Source organism: Drosophila subpulchrella, chromosome X (genome assembly GCF_014743375.2).
Source record: "Drosophila subpulchrella strain 33 F10 #4 breed RU33 chromosome X, RU_Dsub_v1.1 Primary Assembly, whole genome shotgun sequence".
Classification (NCBI taxonomy): domain Eukaryota; kingdom Metazoa; phylum Arthropoda; class Insecta; order Diptera; family Drosophilidae; genus Drosophila; species Drosophila subpulchrella.
Genome location: NC_050613.1, coordinates 7626820 through 7645947, shown reverse-complemented (window position 1 = coordinate 7645947; position 19128 = coordinate 7626820). Strand labels below are relative to the sequence as shown.

At 34.3% G+C, this 19128-nt stretch overlaps 1 protein-coding gene across 4 annotated transcripts in view; it reads left to right on the top strand.

Annotated features, from left to right (window-relative positions):
* The window catches only part of LOC119556670, a 79390-nt gene that overhangs the window by 10043 nt on the left and 50219 nt on the right, over positions 1-19128 (top strand). For 2 of the 4 annotated variants that reach the window (XM_037869032.1, XM_037869031.1), the window contains exon 2: positions 4502-5917. In XM_037869032.1, the coding sequence (XP_037724960.1) occupies positions 5442-5917 (476 nt within the window). In that variant the 5' untranslated portion in view covers positions 4502-5441. The remainder of the gene's footprint in view (positions 1-4501; positions 5918-19128) is intronic. The other 2 variants (XM_037869030.1, XM_037869029.1) reach the window with 2 other exon arrangements.

Here is a 19128-nt window from a genome sequence, read left to right as displayed (position 1 = left end):
GGCTCATTTTCCCATTCAAAATGTCCCAATTGTCTGAAAAACGATTTCCCAATAAAAGTGAACCCACAAAAGCATGACCTTAGTACTTTGTATTTCCAATTCAATTCCGACGTTTGGTGTTAATGGCAAAAATATTTAATTTTTCTGCTGCAAAATATGGTGCATTGCATTTGTCTGAACTTTTTAAATTGTCGAAAAAGCGAATGCAGAAAATAGCCCAAAAAGTAAAGACGAAAATGTTTTAGGAGTGGGTGGGTGGGGGAAAAAAAGGTGAGGGTTTTAAAGTACAAAATAAAAGCAGACAACAACAACAACAACGACAACTTGGCATGAGAGCATTAGCGCCCCATCTCGCTCGCACTCACTGTACGCGCTGGCCACCTCTCTCTCTCGTTCCCTCGCTACCTCTCTTTCGTTCTCTCTGGGGAATTTTTTTTGTTTGTATTATTTGTGTGAGTTTGTCGGCTTGTCGTTTTGTCGCGTCGTCGCTTTGTCGAGCCGTTCGTCGTTTAGTCGCTTGGTCGCTTTGTTGTCCCATTCGTTTTATGACGTTGCGAGTTTCATGTCTGCGTGAGAGTGTCTTAGTATGCGTGTGTGTGCGGTATTCAGTTGCCAACGGCTCTGCCGCCTTGCACTTGTTGTTGCTGTTGCGTCACCCGCACTCTTTTACCCACACCAACACACGAACACGAACGTTCCTGCGCACGATGTCTGTTCACCCATCTCCTCCCCCCTCCCTCTCTTTCAATACAGCCCACCGCCACCCTCACCCTCTCACCCCCTCTCTCCACAACCACTTCCTCTTTCCATTCCAATCGCCATGCCGCCCACTGTCAGCTTTGGCATAGTGTACGCACACATGCATACATACGTATATGTATGTACATGTGTAAACCTTTTTACAGTGGTGTTCGCAGTGGAAGCACCTGTTCGGCTATTATTTAATTTCTTTATTAGTAATATTACTTTACTTACTGATTACTAATTATTATTTAATATAATGAGAACAAAGGAGTGTTACCGATTTCTGCTGAACATTGTATACATTATTCCTAAAAAAAATATATATTTTATTCAAGATTAAAATTATTAAAGGTAAAATTAGCGCTACTTGATAGGATTATTATTGATATGTATTATTAGTTACAAAATCTAAAAATATTATTAGCACCGGTTTACTTTTCCTAAATGACTGGCATATTTGGAGAGCTAATATCTTGAGCGCCATTGTGTTGCCCCACGTTTTTTGTTGTTGTCCACTGTTTTTGCTCAACCTCAGCAGTGGCCTCCCCCTCCCCGCCATCATCACCCCTTGGCTCCATCGTTTCCCTTTCATCCTTTGGCCTCCCTCCCCCCTCTTTGGCTGTCTTTGCTCCATTACTGTTTGGTTTATTTGTTGTTCGCTATCGCTCTCTCTCTCTCCCTCCTCCATCTCTCTCTGTCTTCCGCTTGACTTGTGCGCAGATTCGACCTCTTCTTCCCTCTCACTCGCTCGTACACTCCAACTAGCTGGCCCTCTCGCTCGCTCTTGAACATGTGCCTCGGCATCATTTTCGTCTTCTTATTTAAGTTGGTTTCTTGTTTTTAGTACTGTGGCCACTCGATGCAATGAACCCATGAGAACCAAATTTAAGAATATAAATGTTTATCAAATTTTTAATTGTTTTAAGATTGCTAAAGTAAGATTTATAGTCCATGATGCATTTTTATTAAATGTACAGTTCCATATTTCTTGCTTTACTATAACTTCAGCGCCTAGAGTGCCCACTGTAGTTTCATTTGTATGCTATTATTATTATATTGCTCTGCTGGCTTTTGTGCTTGTGTTTCTCTTTTTGGGGTTTTTTTTTTATGCTTTTACTACGTTTTTGTTTTTCCTATTTTCATTTATTTTTTTTATTCTTATAGTTTTTAAGCTTCTTTTTGCTCGTGCATGTTTTCGTCGTCTGCTGTTGTATGTGTGTTGTTATTTTTATTAATTTGTTTTCGCTGGGGCTGTTTTCTGCTTCTCTGCTTTTTGCCTTTTGCCATGCTGCTTGTGAAATTTGGCAACACCGCCGCTTTAATCTTACGCGTACTTAAGTTTTTTTCCTCTTTTTGTTCTTCCGTCTCCCTCTCGCCTTCCTTTTCGCCTTGTGAAGTTTGGCAACATTATTTCGTCTGCTGCTGCGACGCTTGGCTGAGTTTTTATTGTTGTTTTTACTTGTGTTTTCCGCTCTCCTCTTTCATGTTGTTCGTTCTCCTTCTATTTTACTTAATACTTTACTGGAATTTCGTGCTTTATTTTCGCATCTTAAATTCAATTCAATTTTCATAGTGTGAATTTAATTTACTATTACGCTTCGTTCGCTGTTCGTTGTTTGCATTCTCCTCTTTGTTTTATTTATTTGCGGCTGTGCAGTTTAATTGCTTTCATTAAAAGCAAACACAGTTGCAAAATTGCTAAATAACAAAATATGTAAAACAAAAAAAGAAGAGAGAAGGAGGAGAAGGTGGAGGGATAAAAACGCTGACTGCGAAGCGGGCAGAGGCAGAAAAACATGTGGCCAAAAATATTGGAGAGTTTCTCATGGCAACGTTGCCAAACTTCAGAACCTATAAGTTTCTTCCAGGGCAGCTGTCTTCCTCTGCTATTCGTACATATGTATGCATATCTCTGTTTATATTCATACATATGTATATATTTGTATGTATATAAGCGATACATATGTATATGCTATCGAATGATAGATGAGTGGGCGAAAAATTATTGATGGGTTTTTGGCTTTTAAAGAGGTTCAGTTCTTCAGTTCTTGAAATAAATTTTGCAGCTATACCAGGGTTTTTTTATGATTGGGTAAAAGTTGCTATAACAGAAGTTCGGCTTAAAATGTGGCCGAAATTCTTGAAATTCTTTTAAAACTACCGTTGGAAATGCGGATAGGTCTTAATTTCAAAAGGCTTTAAGTTTCTTTTTTTCAGCTTTGAAGACTTAGGCATTTTTCGTAATTTTGTATATTCCATTAGGTTTTTTTTTAGTAAATGGTGTATTCTTTAAATGTTGTTTATGTATTTGTATATTTAAAAGCTACATATGTATATTAACATTTTTTTAGTGTTATATCTTGATTTATTCAATAATACTTAGTTTTCTTCCCCTGTCGTTTTTATTTTGCAAACCATTTTGGCAAACCAATCGTTAAAAATTAATAAGTAATTCCGGAATAATTATATTTCTGTTGATACTTAACGAAAAAACCATTAAATTTTTTTTATGAATCACTTCGTTTTGCTTCGCTAGAAGTCTGTGAATTTGAATCGATTCATTAACTCCCTTTTATTTGAAAATAATTATGGGAATTTAATGAACTTTGAATTTAGTGATTATCAAAAACGCATATTTGCAATGAAAACGATTATGAAAAACCTTATGAACTTGGATTTTTCCATCTTCAGTGTTATTATAAAAAAGTTGTAAATATTTACATATATTAAAAAAAAATTTAGTAATGATTTGTATTTACATACTTACAATTTTTTATATTTAATGATAACTGATATAAAATGAGGAATGTACCATTTATTTAAAAATAGCTCAGTTAATCGACTTGATAAACGATATTGAAAACTATTTTTTGTTCTTATCAATTTGGTAATCGAAAGCGAATATACAAATAAAAAGTGGTAATATCTTAAAAAACTATGTGCAATTAAGGCGAGATTCCAAATTAATAGTCGTAAAACATTATAAATCAATGAAATCGATTTACTCGGCTTTGTAATCGGTATGATGGATCGATAACCAGACTGCTCAGAAAAGTGTCATTCATTTGAGGGTAGTAATTTTTGTTAAAGTATTTGGTTTGCTTTCTGTTCTGCGCACAAATGCTAGAGATCTGGAGGACTTGATAAACGATATTGAAAACTATTTTTTTCTTATTAATTTGGTAATCGAAAGTGAGAATATAAATAAAAAGTCGTAATATCTTAAAAAACAATTTGCAATTAGGGCGAGAATCCAAATTAAAAAAAAAAATTTTAAATCAATCAAATCGATTTTCTCGATTTTGTAATCGGAATGATGAATCGATAACAAGTGTCATTCATTTGAGGGTAGTAATTTTTGTTGAAGTACCCGGTTACTTGGCCGTGTGTGTGCTTTCTGTTCTGCCCACAAATGCTTGAGATCTGGAGGACTTTTGGCCTGGCCGTAAATACCTTAAGCCCCCGGTCGATAACAAAAGTAGGATTGCGATGGCTGGCCAATCGGCAATTCAATGACAGAAATAATCGCAGACGCGCGATAATGCGCTTTGCACTTCAAACCGGTGACCGGTTTTTAGGGTTTCGGCGTTTTTGGGTTCTGTTATGGGGTCTCTGGTATGCGGGGGGAACATTATCTGCTGGAATATTTATGGCCATTATCGATTTTCTAATCATCTAACCTGCTATCGATTTTTTTCCTTTTTTTTTTTGTCGCAAATAATACTAATCAGAGTGTTTTTCTCTTTCTTTTTTGCAGGTCGAAATGGGCGGCGTATGGATGATAAAAACAAAGTAAACTTCTTTTGTTTTTGCCTCTTTTTTTTCCGGTGTGTGTCTTGTGATAGAGCGACAGAGAGGGGGCGAGAGTGAGCGAGCGAGAGGGCGATAGAGGACAGAAAAAAAAAGTGTGCAAGAGCTGTTAATTAATGGAAAAATTCGTCTCGTTTGCGTTGTCGTGTTTTTCGGTTCGGTACGTTTAGAGGATTAAAAAATTGAAATTTATATCGAAATAAAAAGAAATAATAATAAAACCAGATATGAAAATATGCCACACACGCACACACACACGCACACATCGTAATACCGGAGATTTACTTTTTTGAATGTGTTAAATGGCCAAATCAATTAAAATTTTTTTGCAATTTTTTTTTTTATATTTTACGCAAAGTGAAGTGTTGCAACTACAAAAAATAATGGAAAATAAATCCAAACCAGAAATGGAAAATAATATTTAGTGCTAAAATCGCCTTATCTTCTCATTCCAGAGCAGTGTGTGTAAATAGTAAAAAAAAAAGAGAATCAAGAGAGAAAAAATTATAAATATATATATAAATCGAAAGAAAAAGTGCAGCCAAAAAAAAATGAAAATGCGATCACATTGAGGCAACTGTTGTTGCCCCGTTGCAGCAACAACAGCAACCCGAAAAAGAGCAACTTAAAAAGTTAATAGTTCTAAACTTGAAGAGTAAAAATTAAGTAAAATAATAATAATACAAAAAATCCTAGTGCTAACTTTAAAGCGATCAATTTTTTTTTGTGGGGCAATTCCGAGAGAATGTCGCAGTGCAATAATGTTGCAACTGTCGGCAGCAGCAACAACAGCAACAGCAACAGCAACACGTTAACACCAAACAAAAAATCAATCATCAATTCTGCGGCCAACAACAAGTGTTTAAGCCAAAAGAGTTCGGCATGAAATGGAAGCAGCTATACGCTCCACTTCAGTGCAGGTCGGTGCTCCGCCGCCCACAAACAACAACAACAACAGCAGCAGCAACAGCAACAACAACAGCAGCAGCAGCAGCAGCAACAACAGCAGCAACAACAACACACCCAACGGTGCGCAGCAGCAGCAACATCATCAGCAGCAGCAGCAGCAGCAGCATCACCAACAGCAACGGGTTGTTGCCAGTAGCAACCAGCAGCAACAGCAGCTGCAGCAGCAGCAGCAGCAGCAGCAGCAGCAGCAGCAGCAACAGCAGCAGCAGCAGCAGCAGCAGCAGCATGATAATGGACCAACGTCCCATCATTTGCATCAATCATCTATCAGCATCTCTAATCAGCAGAATAAAGCAACGCAACAGCAGCAACACCAAAAGCAACAACAGCAACAGGCTGCCAACATGTCCGCGTATCAACAACGCCTGCCATCAAATGCAGCACCGCTCCACAGGTGAGTTTTTATTTAATGTAACTAACTAAACAGAAAAAAAAAAATATTAAAAGTGTCATCTTCGAAAAATGTTAAATTGAAAGTGAAAAATGCAAAAAAAAAAATCGAAAACAGTGTGGTAGAACAAGTTTATGACCCTAGAAATGAAGTGTTGGTAATGTTAAATTGATATTAAAAATTAGGTTTTTCACTTTCGTTAAAATTGAAGGAAAAGGCTTAAAAGTATCATCTTCGAATGTTAAATTGAAAGTGAAAAATGCAAAAAAAAATCGAAAACAGTGTGGTAGAACAAATTTATGACCCTAGAAATGAAGTGTTGGTAATGTTAAATTGATATTAAAAATTAGGTTTTTCACTTTCGTTAAAATTGAAGGAAAAGGCTTAAAAGTATCATCTTCAAATGTTAAATAGATAGTGAAAAATGCAAAAAAATCGAAATCGAAATCAGTATGGTAGAACAAGTTTATGACCCTAGAAATGAAGTGTTGATAATGTTAAATTGATATTAAACATTACGTTTTTCACTTTCGTTTCGAAATTGGACTTAAATAGAAAAACAGTGTGAAAAAGCGAGATTAAAACTTCAGACACAAAGTATAATAAAGCAAACTAGGTGTTGGAAATTGCGTTTGTAGCTCTTGAGTTGAAAATACTATTAAATCGAAAGAAGTGTGAGAAAAAACGAGATTTCGACTTTTAAAATGAGGTATTAATACTGTTAACTTGAAAGTGAAAATCTCTTTTGCTTCAAAGCTACTCCTAAATCAAAAATAGCGTGAAAAAAGCGAGGAGACATCCTTAGAAATGAAGGCTTAATAATGTAAACTTGATATTGAATATTACGGTTTTCACTTTCGCTTAAAAAAACTTTTATTTTGGAAATAGAGTAAAAAAAAGGGGATGACCTCCTTGGAAATAATAAATTAGTAATGTAAACTTGATATGGAAAATTGGGGCTTTCGCTTTCGCTTTAAAAATACTCTAAAATCGAAAACTGAGTGAAAAAGCTGAAGTACTTCAAAGATGTTACACTCAAAATATAGTTTTTCACCTTTCTAAAATAATTAAATTCATCAAAACGAGTATTCCGTACAATTTTTTTTATCGGTGTAGTCACAGGAAACTTGATAGTGAAAAAGGCAAAAAAAAAGGAAGAAAAAAGCATCTTAATACAAGTAGTAATCAAACTTACCCATTTCCACCTAGTAAATTTCCGCCACAAAGCTCATTTCCTGTCTGCTGTCTTTTCCAGCCTTTTGCAGCCTTTTCCCCATTCAGTTTTCCACACTCTTTCAGATTGTTTGAAAACGGAAAGTTAAGAACTGGGTGCTGGGTGGTGCAAACTAATAGAATGACGGATGGTCTTCCTCTCTGATATAATCATATTTATTTAAATGGCTTTTAAAAGCAAGAAGTGCATAGAAAACTTTGGCTTTGAAATTTTAAGTTGTTTCCTTTTAGTTTCCCTCGAGCTTTTGCTTTCTCTGGCATGATTTTTTTTTTTAATTCGTTTGCGAATGAAATATTAAGTTACCATAACCAATTATGCTTCAGCCTTTTTCATTGAATTCATTTAAAGCAAACTTGATATTCTTTTAACAATTTTGTATTATGAAATGTGTCTGTCATGTCTGTTTAAAATTGTAAACTGCATTTAAGCTTAATTAGAAGTTGAACAGGTGGCAGTTTTCCCAGGTATCGAATTTCCTTGCCAGCCACCATTATTTTCCATCATTATTACATTTCCCATATGTGCAAACATTTTAAAGGCTTGTACAGTGTGTGTTTTCCCGTCCTCTGGCTAAAAGTATTATCTGTCTATCAATTATTTAGATTATCCCATTTTCCTGCTGAAAAGTGTAGGTTTCACTCAATGCACAGAAATGTTTATTCTTATCATCAGTTAATTTAAAGGTTTCGAATATCCTTTACAATTTTAGTTTCAATTATTTAGTTATGGGTTTTAATTTTCACACAGAACGTTTATATATGTGCATTTATATTATTTTTCTTTCATTTTAGTTCCAATTAGTTAGTTTTGGTTTTGATTTCCTCACAGAACCTTTTTTGTATATTATATTTCCTATAATTGGCTAAAGCTGGAATTTGTGGGGCTTGGGGGTTTTATTTTCCTTGCAATCAATTATATTGCTTCCTTCGCATTTTGTTATCCTGTTGTGGGCGTTGGAATTATTTTTCCTCACCCTAACTGCATTCTGGCAGATAAAATATGGAAAAGCTGCTTGTGGGGTATTAGTTTCCATCGTGATTTTGCAGTTACTTTTTGCGGGAAATTGCAAATTGCGTTGGTTTTTTATCTTTCTGTGTGAGGGCTTCAGTTATTCATAATGAATGGCTAAAAATACATGGCATTGAAAGTGGATTCGTGGAAATGTTATGAAAGGTTTGATTTTATTTCTCTCTTGTTCATTAGTCCGGCTTAGCCTTAAAAATTCTCAGAAAGTATGTACCAATTTAGACTAGAAATCCAGTCCATTGTGCATTTGACATTGGTAAATACTATAAAATCTAGATTAGAGTGAAAACAGCGAGATTACGTCCTAGAAAATGAAGTATGAAAAATGTTAAATTGATATTGAAAATTGCAAACGAATTGCTGAAAATAAATTGCATTGCATGTATTCGCGGAAATATTATGAAAGGTTTTGTTTTCTTTCTCAAAAGGTTCAGTGCCAGACTTGAGTTTGTTTATCAGTCGACTTTCGATTAAAATTCCCAGAAAGTAGGTTCCAATTCAGATAAGATTTCCGGTCACGAAAATAAACTTGAATCAAGTTTATTTATGTTTTTAGATTGAAACTTTCAAGTGGTTTCTAATGAAACTAAAAAAATATGAAACCTTTTGATAAAGAATAATTTGTTGACTAAAAGGGTTTAAGTATTTTTTTTTAAATTAATTGATTCGGGAACCTTAAAAGTGCAAATATCACTTGACAACATTTTGCATTGCAATTGATTTAATAATTTGCATTTTCATCGCAAGTTGGCAAAAATGAGTCATTGCAAAAAAATGTAAGATAATATGGGGATTTATGACATGAGGGGTGTATATAGGCACAAAAGAGGTGGTAAAAAATCCGGAAAGGTACAAAATAAAAAACAGATGATAATGATAATGATGGTGAGGTTCGGTATTCAGTTTTTTGTGGTCTAGAGACCAAAGCAAGCGAAAAACAAAGCGGGAAGTGGAAAGCACACACTTGAGTTTGAGTAGACAAAAGACAAGGCGATGAAAATGGAAATGAGAAGCTAAAAATAATAATATGTAATTTGACACCATTGACCTGCCACAATGATTACAGTAAGGGTTAAAACGCAACAACAATAGAGAATTGGTCGTCTTCCTTTTCTTAACCCTTTTTGTTCCTTTTTTTATGCTCTTCCTAAATACAGGCAATTAGATGAGATGCAATTTAAAGGAAATAATAACATTTTTTTTTTGCTGTAAAACCGCAAAATAAACGAAGATGCAGCAAGGGTTTTTACTTTAGTTTAGCCGCAAATGTTATGTTTATAGATCTTTTCTAAGGAAAAACCACAAAATGTCATTAGAAGACGACGGATTATAAGTGAAATTACATTTTTAACACACCATTTCTATAGATTCTTGATTGGCTAAGCATATTTTTCATAATATTATTACCATAATAATATATAAACCTTAATGCAAATATGATTTAAGAAAAAAAAACCAGTCATCATCATTCCTATATTTTTTTTGGGTATCTTTTCTCAATTTAAGGTTTTGAAATTATTCTAAAGCTTAGAGTAGTTTATCCAACGAAACCCTATCATAACGTAATAGAAGTTTTTTTTTAAATATTTCCTTAAAGATGGAATTAAAATTAACGTATTAAAGTAATTATTAAAAAATAACAAATTCTTTAAAAAATTCTTAAATCAATAATGCTTATTAAATTTTTTTTGTTGAAAAATTTCTTAACTTTAAAATGATTTCTTAATATATAACTCCATAAATGTGGTAAATGATCTCTGTATAAAAAACTGGGGGTACATTCTAGGCAGTGCAAACAAAAAATAAGGTAGTTAAGATAGAATTGCTGATGACGATGGACCAAGTTATTTTCTCTTTCCTTTTTTCTTGCTCGTTTTTATGTATTTTTGTAGGGTTTCTTTTTTTCTTGTTTGCTAATTTAGAACGCAATTCAAAAGACAAGACTCTTCCTCTTGTTTTTCTTGCGGAAAAGGTTCGGTGATTGATGTGTCTGGAGTACAGATAAGAATATCTCCAAAAATGTTTGCCAGAGATTAGTGAAAGATTATGAACAGAAAAGAAGAGAACAGAACAGAAAACTCAAAGTAAACACTCGAAAAATTTGAACTTTTAGTTATATCTGCTTGGAATTTGCGGCTAAAGCGATATAAAATAAATAAATAAGTAAACCATCACGCTTTGTTTACTTAAATGCAAGCAGAAATGGGGTGTGTGTTCCTCAAACCTTAGCTAATACCAAATATTATGCTTGCTTTCATATTTTCCTACATATAGATTGGTTGAAAAATTTGGAAGGACTGCGATTCGGTTTTTAAATCATTCGTGTTTGAATATAGATGAAAATGTTGATGTTTCTATTGATATTGCTTCCTTTTATTTCACGAGGTTTACTCTAAGCATAGGGAATATATCTGCTCGATTTTTGCCGCAACACGTACAGTGAAAAACAGCGGTCGTCACATTTGTGCTCAAAACTGAAAATAGAAAAACAAACAGACCACCGATGGTGGCTATTAAACTTCATTTGAATGTCATGAGAAATCGGAACTCGTTCATTTGTTTGATTTCCTCAGAAAATGATTTTCGCAAATGGAGCAAAAACCGAAAATTAGGCAGAGGCAAAGCGGAAAATAATTTAAACGCTTATTGATTTCTGCTCCTTGTTTTTTAAGGCATTTTTATATCATTTTTTGATCCTGCTGTATTGACAATTTTCGTCATATCGAGAGGCTTTTTCATCCAATTTTTATCGAAATTATGTATCGACAATGGGAAGTAGTTTTTACAAAAAATCAATTTTAAGCTACTTTTTATGTGTAACCAGATTCTATGAGTTATTTATCTATATATTTTATATACGTACATTTTGTTTTGGCTTTCAAAATGTAATTTATTTTTTATCTAAGTTATCGACACAAAATATAATCGATAAGTTCAAAACAAATATTTCGGAAATTATGTTAGTAAATTGTGAGCTCATTTAAAAAAAGGATTTATTACTGAAGGTATTTTCGGAAATTACGGTTGTAACCCAGTTTTCCTGTCATTTTCCTTTGTTTCTTTTTATTACCCATTACTTGTATCTGTGCTTTTTTAAAATTTCAAATATTATTTATTTGTTGTTTAATTTATCGATACAAATTATTGTCGATAATTTTAAAGCTTGGTAAAATTTTTAAATATTTCCGAAACTGATTTAGCAATATGTATGCTCATTTAGAAAAGCATTTTTTTACTGATGACATTTTCTGGAACTACAGTTGTAACCCAGTTTTTCTGCCTTTTTCTCTCTAAGCCGCCCCCTTTTCCCATCACTAGCATCTGTGTTATCGATATGCACATTTTGTTTGCTTTTGGGCCAGTGTTGATTTCACATTTTGCCCCCACCATCATTACCTCTCCTTTATCTTCTTATTTTTTCTTTTGCTTTGCCAAATGTCAACAATTTTTGTTTCATTCACAAGGGGCACCACCCACACCCCACACCCAGACATACAAAAACAATTTCCGACTGCAATTGCATGGGCACACACATAAAAACACACTGAAACACACACTCAAACACTCGCATCCATACATCGCATTTTTAATCGCTTTCGAACGGTCAAGGTTGCAAAATATTTAATGAGTCAAATGCGACGCCCGCTATCAGCTGGCAGCGCAGTCGACGTCGACGCTGGCAGCGCTTCTCGTTTTTTATTTTTATTTTTTGTTTATCGACCCGGCACTTTACACACATGCATATTGACTTGTTGTTGTTATTTGCTTGCCACTCAGTTGCTATTGCCCTCTCTGTCACACCTTTTCCATTTTAAACCCATGTTTAATAGGGGGGCTATTATTTTTAGGACCATAAAATACTACAATAAATGGAAACTGAAAAAATTGAAAGCCCAAAACATCTAAAAGAATATTAAATAATCGTTCTACAATGTATCTACAAATATCAAATTGATTTTTAAGTAAAGCGAAAATATCTCAAGATATTCATATAAATAATATAAATCTAAAAAGAATTTATTAGGGGTATTCCCTTAACTGTTGAAATGCTGGTCTGCTGAATTTTGATCAGGTGCTTTATAGAAACTCATTTTGAGATATTTCAGAAATGCTGAAAACTAGAGTTGTTGCCTTGTCTCATAATAAGGCATGGCAACTCTGTGCCATTTTAGTAATACTTTCTTAAATATCTTAAAATATTTATATAAATAATATAAATCTAAAAAAATGTATATATAAGGGGTATTCCCTTGACTGTTAAAATGCTGGATTGCTGAATTTTGATCAGCTGCTTCATAGAGACTTCATTTTGAGATATTTCAGAAATGCTGTCGCCTTGTTTCATAAAAATGCATGGCAACTTTGTCACATTTTAGTAATATTTAGCATTATTTAATTTAAAATCAATATAGGAAGTATATTTTTAATTCTTCTTACCTCCTTAATAATTTGAGACATTACCTTATAATAAAAAATATAATTTTGAATGGTTTTGCTTCCGAATAAATTGACAACTGGTCACACTAAAACTAATTAAATCAAAGCATTGAACAAAAATTGTCAATTTTATGAAATGCTTCACTTAATTCACCTTCTTTCCTTTAAAATAAATATTTACATAACCAAGCAGCTCTTTATATTTCTCCCAGTTGAATTGCAAAACCTTATTTTCAACAAACGAAAAATGCAAGCTAATGGAAATTGATAATGATAATTGCAAACATTACAATTTCAAAGGATGTTTACGTTCGTGGCGAGTAAAATAAAACCACTTAATTCTCGGGCTTTGGGTTTTGGTATACGTTTATTTACATATGCACATTCGATATTGTGGCCGGCCTTTGTGGAAAAACAAATAATGGAAAAGTCGGGCTAACGCAGATACAAATGTATCTGTATCTGTATCTGTATCTGCATCTTTTTTGCGCCTTTGTATTGTATCTGGTATCAGCGCCGAGGTCTTTGTTATTGAATATGCAGCTATGAAAATAAACAAAGAACAGGCCACAACGACGCCCCCAGCAGACTTTAAAATTCACCCAAGCAAAAGTTTCGCCCATTTTAGCTTTTCTTTTTCTTTTTCTTTTTCTGCTCTTTGTTGAGCCAAAACTATTTTGTAGTTTGTGTAACTTTGGCAAAAGTTTTGAATTTCCATTTTGAATATTTGAAGGGGAGTTTCTCCGTCTTTTTTCACTTGTTTTTTTATTTATGGGCAACTTTTTAGGAACTAGAGGAAATCGAAGAAGGGAAAAATAAAACTTCAATTGAAGATTGCATTTGGGGGGGTGGGGTGTGTGTTGTAAATCAATTTGAACTTCCTTGCTGGAAAGTTTTCGGTCGATTAGAATTGGGATTTTAAGTGGAATTTTCGCCCGAGTTTATTTCCAGATGTCCGTTGAACGACTTTCATTTAACCAGAAGTCAATTGTGAATACATATATTCTTATTTTTCACTCACCGCGCAATTGTGTAACATACATTCCATTGCCTAACAATATCGTATCAAGTTTGAGAAAGGGAAATGAACACGAGCTTATTAAATATTTAGAAGTCAAGCTGTTGCAGAAACTGTTTGAGTTGGTTTTTTTTTAAATCAATAATCAAGTATGTAAGCCAAGAAGAAACTTTTTCCTTTATAAATTTCTCAGGGACATTATAACATTTTGAAAGGAAAATAGTGTTGGAATTGCATTTAAAGCGTTATTAAGGTTGTATCCTTTTAATGGTAAAGAAATGGTAAGAAATTGTTTTAGAGAATCACTTTCAGTTTTTAATATTCATAATAAATATACTTATAGACCAAAAATAAAAGATAGACCATCTTTATAATCAAAATGTTATACTTTATTAGATTAATGGAATGGAAACAATTTACCCTATATACCAGTTATCTTATAAAGAGCTAAAATATATTTAAAAAAAAGGAACTATAACCTTTTTGTATTGCTGTTATTTAGTTTTGTAAAATATACATTAAATATTTCCGACATTATGTTAGCCTCAGTTAGTTAAAAAAGACTAAAACTCAATGAATATATTGTATATTTCCGCTAGTATATGGCTTAATAGCATTACTTTCGTAATACGCACCGTTGTAATGTTTCATAATAAGCATCCTTAACTGGAATAATTCGGGTATTACGTGTATCGTAAATCCCCCGACCTATCCCACTAATAAATAGCATTGGGGAGGCATTTACAGTTGTGGTCGTGGCCGCCAGGGGGCGACAGCTGAACAACAGAAAAAGATAACAGACAAAAAAAAAACGAGAGGAAAAAGCAAAACACAAAAAATGCCAATAAAATGCACATACGTAATGAAATATAATTAAAGAAAACGACGGGGGGGAAAAAAAAAGAGAAAAGCCAAGTATAATTAACAATTGACGCGGTCGATGCCAGCGTCGCAGTTCGCTGTCGCAGTCGCAGTCGCAGTCGACGTCGACGTCCAGACAATGTCTATTTTTGCAAAAGCGCAACAATACAAAAAGTGCAGCGGCCCCAAAGGAAAAACGCTAAAAGCAATAATAATACAAAAAGAAATTGAGTGGTTGTGGTGGTGGAGGGGAGGTGAGGTGACAGAGGGGGTGGCAGTGGGCAAAAAAAAGCGAGGAGGACTCATTATGAAATCACCTTCAACTATAGTTTTGCACTGCAACGACCCCAAGATAGACAGAGATGGAGATACTGGTCGAACGAAAGAGACGCAAGACCGATGGAGAGCAATGGAGATGGGGGTAAAAAATAACAGAGAGATGTCGAAAAAAAAACGGAAAGAGGCCACGAGATGCTTTGGGCCAAACAGCTCTAGTCAAATTAATAGCTTTCGCAAATATGGCACAGGGTTATCGAAAATATGGCACAGGGTTATCGAAAATAAGGCAAGATATCGAAACTATCGTTTAAAATCATCGAAACTATAGATAGTTATCAAAATTATCGTTTATAGTTATAGAGACTTAAGTTAAATATTGAAATTACCGCGTACAGTTAACTAAACTGAATATAAATAATAGATCTACAGCACATAATTATCGAATCTATCGAAAATGAATCGAAAATGTTTCTTGAAATTATCGAAATTGGAAATATTGCTTACAATTATCAGGAATATAGTAAAGCAACGCGAATGTTTATGAATCAAGTACAATCATCAAAACTAAAGTTAGATAACGAAAATATTTCATAAAATTTTCGCAAATATTGCACAGGGTTATCGAAAATAAAGGAAGTTATCGAAATTATCGTTTAAAATCATCGAACCCAAAGCTAGTTAGCAAAATTATAGCTTATAGTTATATAGACTTAAGTTAAATATTGAAATTACCGCGTACAGCTTACTAAACTGGAGGTAAATAATAGAACTGCAACACATAATTATCGAAAGTGTTTCTTGACATTATCGAAATAAATTGTAGATATCGAAAATATTGCTTACAATTGTCGAAAATAAAGAAGGGGATCGCAAATGTGTATGAATCAAGTACATTAATCGAAACTAAAGTTAGATTTCGAAAATATTCCAAAAACTTTTATTTATTTATATTTATATAAAGCTAGCTTAAAGTTAAAAACTATAGGCTAACTAAATTAAGAGCTCTAGCAGCTGAGGTCTTCATTCCAAAAACTTATTGAAAATAAAATTTGATATCAACAATTTGTTTTTAAAAATGATATGTTTAATTCTATTGCTTACGAAAATAATGAATTGAAAATGTTACCATTCGAAATACTATTTTTGTTATCGATCCTTCCAATAACCGTTTAACTGCTACTATACGATTGGTATTATTAAAACTGGGACGTAGCGATAATAAAAGGGTAAGAATTTGGAATTGTAGAATAAAAGATACATATATTACATAACATGCCGTATTTTTTTGCACATGCTGATACTCTTTTTTGGTGTACACTACCAAAATTACCCTAAGCTCTCAATATGGTATTCCAAACCTCATAAACCTCCCCAACTCCTAACATTTTGACCCCGTCTGTGTGTTGATAATGTATCTGTATCCGCAATACAATACCTCACACATACACTTGTGAAAACAAGCGCACACTCGAGGCCACGTAAAACGGTTAAAGTTATCTGAGTCATGCCAACCCCTCCCCCCCAACCGCCCCCCTTTTTTTCCAACCCGTCTGAACGTACATACAAATAATCTCCATTGAGAAGTAGTTTTACAGTTAATCAGAGACGGAGACAGAGACGCATGCAAACGACGACATTTGTTCGCATTCCCAGCGATTGAAACTTTAATGACCCCGCCCCCTTTTCCGACCCAGCCCCCTGATTGCTTATAATTCAATTTGATGATGATTACCCGTTGAATTTTTAATAGGTTTTTGCATAACTATTCTATTTTTGCAGTCGTCTATCGATCGAATGTTAGTTATAGATTCATGGATAATTATCACTGTGGACGGCATTTCACGTAGTGGCGAACGCACAACTGCGAAAGCGACTACTATTTATAGTTATTGGGCACTCTGCAATAGAATGTACCGAAGCGTTCAGAATGAAAACATTTTATAAAGTGTATTTATTTAGTCGAATTAACAAGCATTTTTCGTCACAAAATTGATATCTAAACTTTTGTAGGTTGAAGGTGCGTTCGTCACGACCCCTTACCTCGAGTAAAGGTGTTTTTAATTGAGTGTGTATTAAGTGATTAATGATATAAATGAATCTTTCTTGGAATTTATTTGCTTAGTTAAGGAAACCTTTAGAAACGGTTAATAGGTTAACTAGAACGCAAATGTAATTGCGATTTTTTTTACCATATATCTATTTCATTTAAAAGTAATTCGAATTCCCAAGCTACAAAAATTGATGTAAAGTTTGTAAGTGGGTTATAGTTCTTCCTTTATATTTCCTTGTTATTTTAAAAAAGGTTATAAACTTTCTATAAACCTAACATCTAATAATTACATATATGTATGACCTACTTAAAGTTTTCAGCTTAATAGTATATTTACTGAACATTTTTATAAATGTTAAATGTTAACTATTTAATTTTAGTTTTATGAAATTAATTTTAAGGTCAGTATTACATTTCTTTATACGAAATAAATGTTCTACGAAATCCGCATGCTTAACAATCCACATTTTCGGAATGTTTTGTTCCCTCATTTTCCAACTTGACTACCTGAATTTGTCTTTCCTTTATAAGCTGTTGCTATCAATCAATATATTATTCCCCTATTCTCTTCCGCGTTTAGTTGTCAATCGTCAATCGATTGCGATAACGATTGATAACGCCGAGCGCAACTCTGTTTGACCAATGTCACGTTCCTGATCAAAAAAAAACATACACACACTAGATTAAAGCGCGATAAGTCTTATGACTTTTATTATATATTATTTGTTTTACTCGGCATTCGTAATTGGTGTTCGTTCTGCTTTCCGATTAGATTAGCTATATGACAGCAAAAGGAAAAGAATAAAGTATATGTACCAATAAAATAGGAACAACAAAAACAGATTAATTCATGGCCCCGTTTTGGCGCGCATTTATATTCGTTTGTTGTATAAAAAAGTAGATCGTCAGAGTGGAAAAGATAGAGAGAGTGCCTTGTTGTTGGGTTGCCGGGATGTGTGTTCGGTTGTGATGCATGGCAGCTTTTTTTTTATTTATTTTCGCTTTACAACCCAGATAAGATAAGTTCATTTTTGTACACCAACTCTTTCGTTCCATCTACCGACCCTTGTACATTTTTAATGTACAAACACTGCGAGAAAATGTTACAAAGTTAAAATGCACATTTTAAAAGTGTTATCGAGAATATAGATTATTGGAATCATCAACCAAATTGATTTAAATTTTAAATCTAGAGATAGCATTGAAAACAAGGAAGAACGCTATAGTCGAGTACCTCGACTATCAGATACCCGTTACTCAGCTAAAGGGACCAAAGGTAAATGGAGATATGCAAGCAGCAGAGCGAGATTGAAATGCGCCACCTACCGGCGGTAGACAGATTTAAGCGTTGTGGGCGTTAGAGTGGGCGTGGCAAAGTTTTTTTTGGATCAATCGATAGGTATTGACGAGATCAATACATTTCAGTTAAAATTTTTAATCTAGCATAAAAATTGTGGGCGCCACAGGCTTGGGCGGTTTGTGGGTGTTAGAGTGGGCGTGGCATATTCGCGTGACGAACTTGCGCTGCGCTCAAGCCTACGGAATCTAAATCTGAAATCCCATTTCTCTATCTTTGATATTTTCCGAGATTTCCGCGATCATATTTACGATTTTTTGAAGTTTGTGGGCGGTTTGTGGGCGTTCAAGTGGGCGTGGCAAACTTTTTTTTAGGTCAATCGATAGGTATTGATGAGAACAATACACTTCAGTTAAAATTTTTATTCTTGCATGAAAACTGTAGGAGCCACAGTTTTGGGCGGTTTGTGGGCGTTAGAGTGGGCGTGGCACTCTGCTGAAACAAACTTGCGCTGCGTAAGAAGCTCAGGAATCTGCACGCCTAATCGCAATAGCCTAGCTCTTATAGTTTCCAAGATCTCAGCGTTCATCCGGACGGACAGACAGACGGACAGACGGACAGACGGACAGACGGACAGACGGACATGGCTAGATCGACTCGGCTAGTGATCCTGATCAAGAATATATATACTTTATGGGGTCGGAAACGCTTCCTTCTGCCTGTTACATACTTTCCGACGAATCTAGTTTACCCTTTTACTCTACGAGTAACGGGTATAACAAGAAAGAAAGGTAACTTCGGCAAGTAGAAGTATCTATACCCTTGCAGGTCGTTCCCGTGGGAGCATTGTATGTACAGGGCTATCCGATATTTAGAAAACTAAAAACTAATTACAGAAATTTTAAGATAAGGTTCCATTTCAATTTATTACCGTATATGTTTAGCGAAATCGAAATATAACGGTCTTCGTATTACTTTGACATTAATTATCCGATCGTTCCTAGGGCAGCTA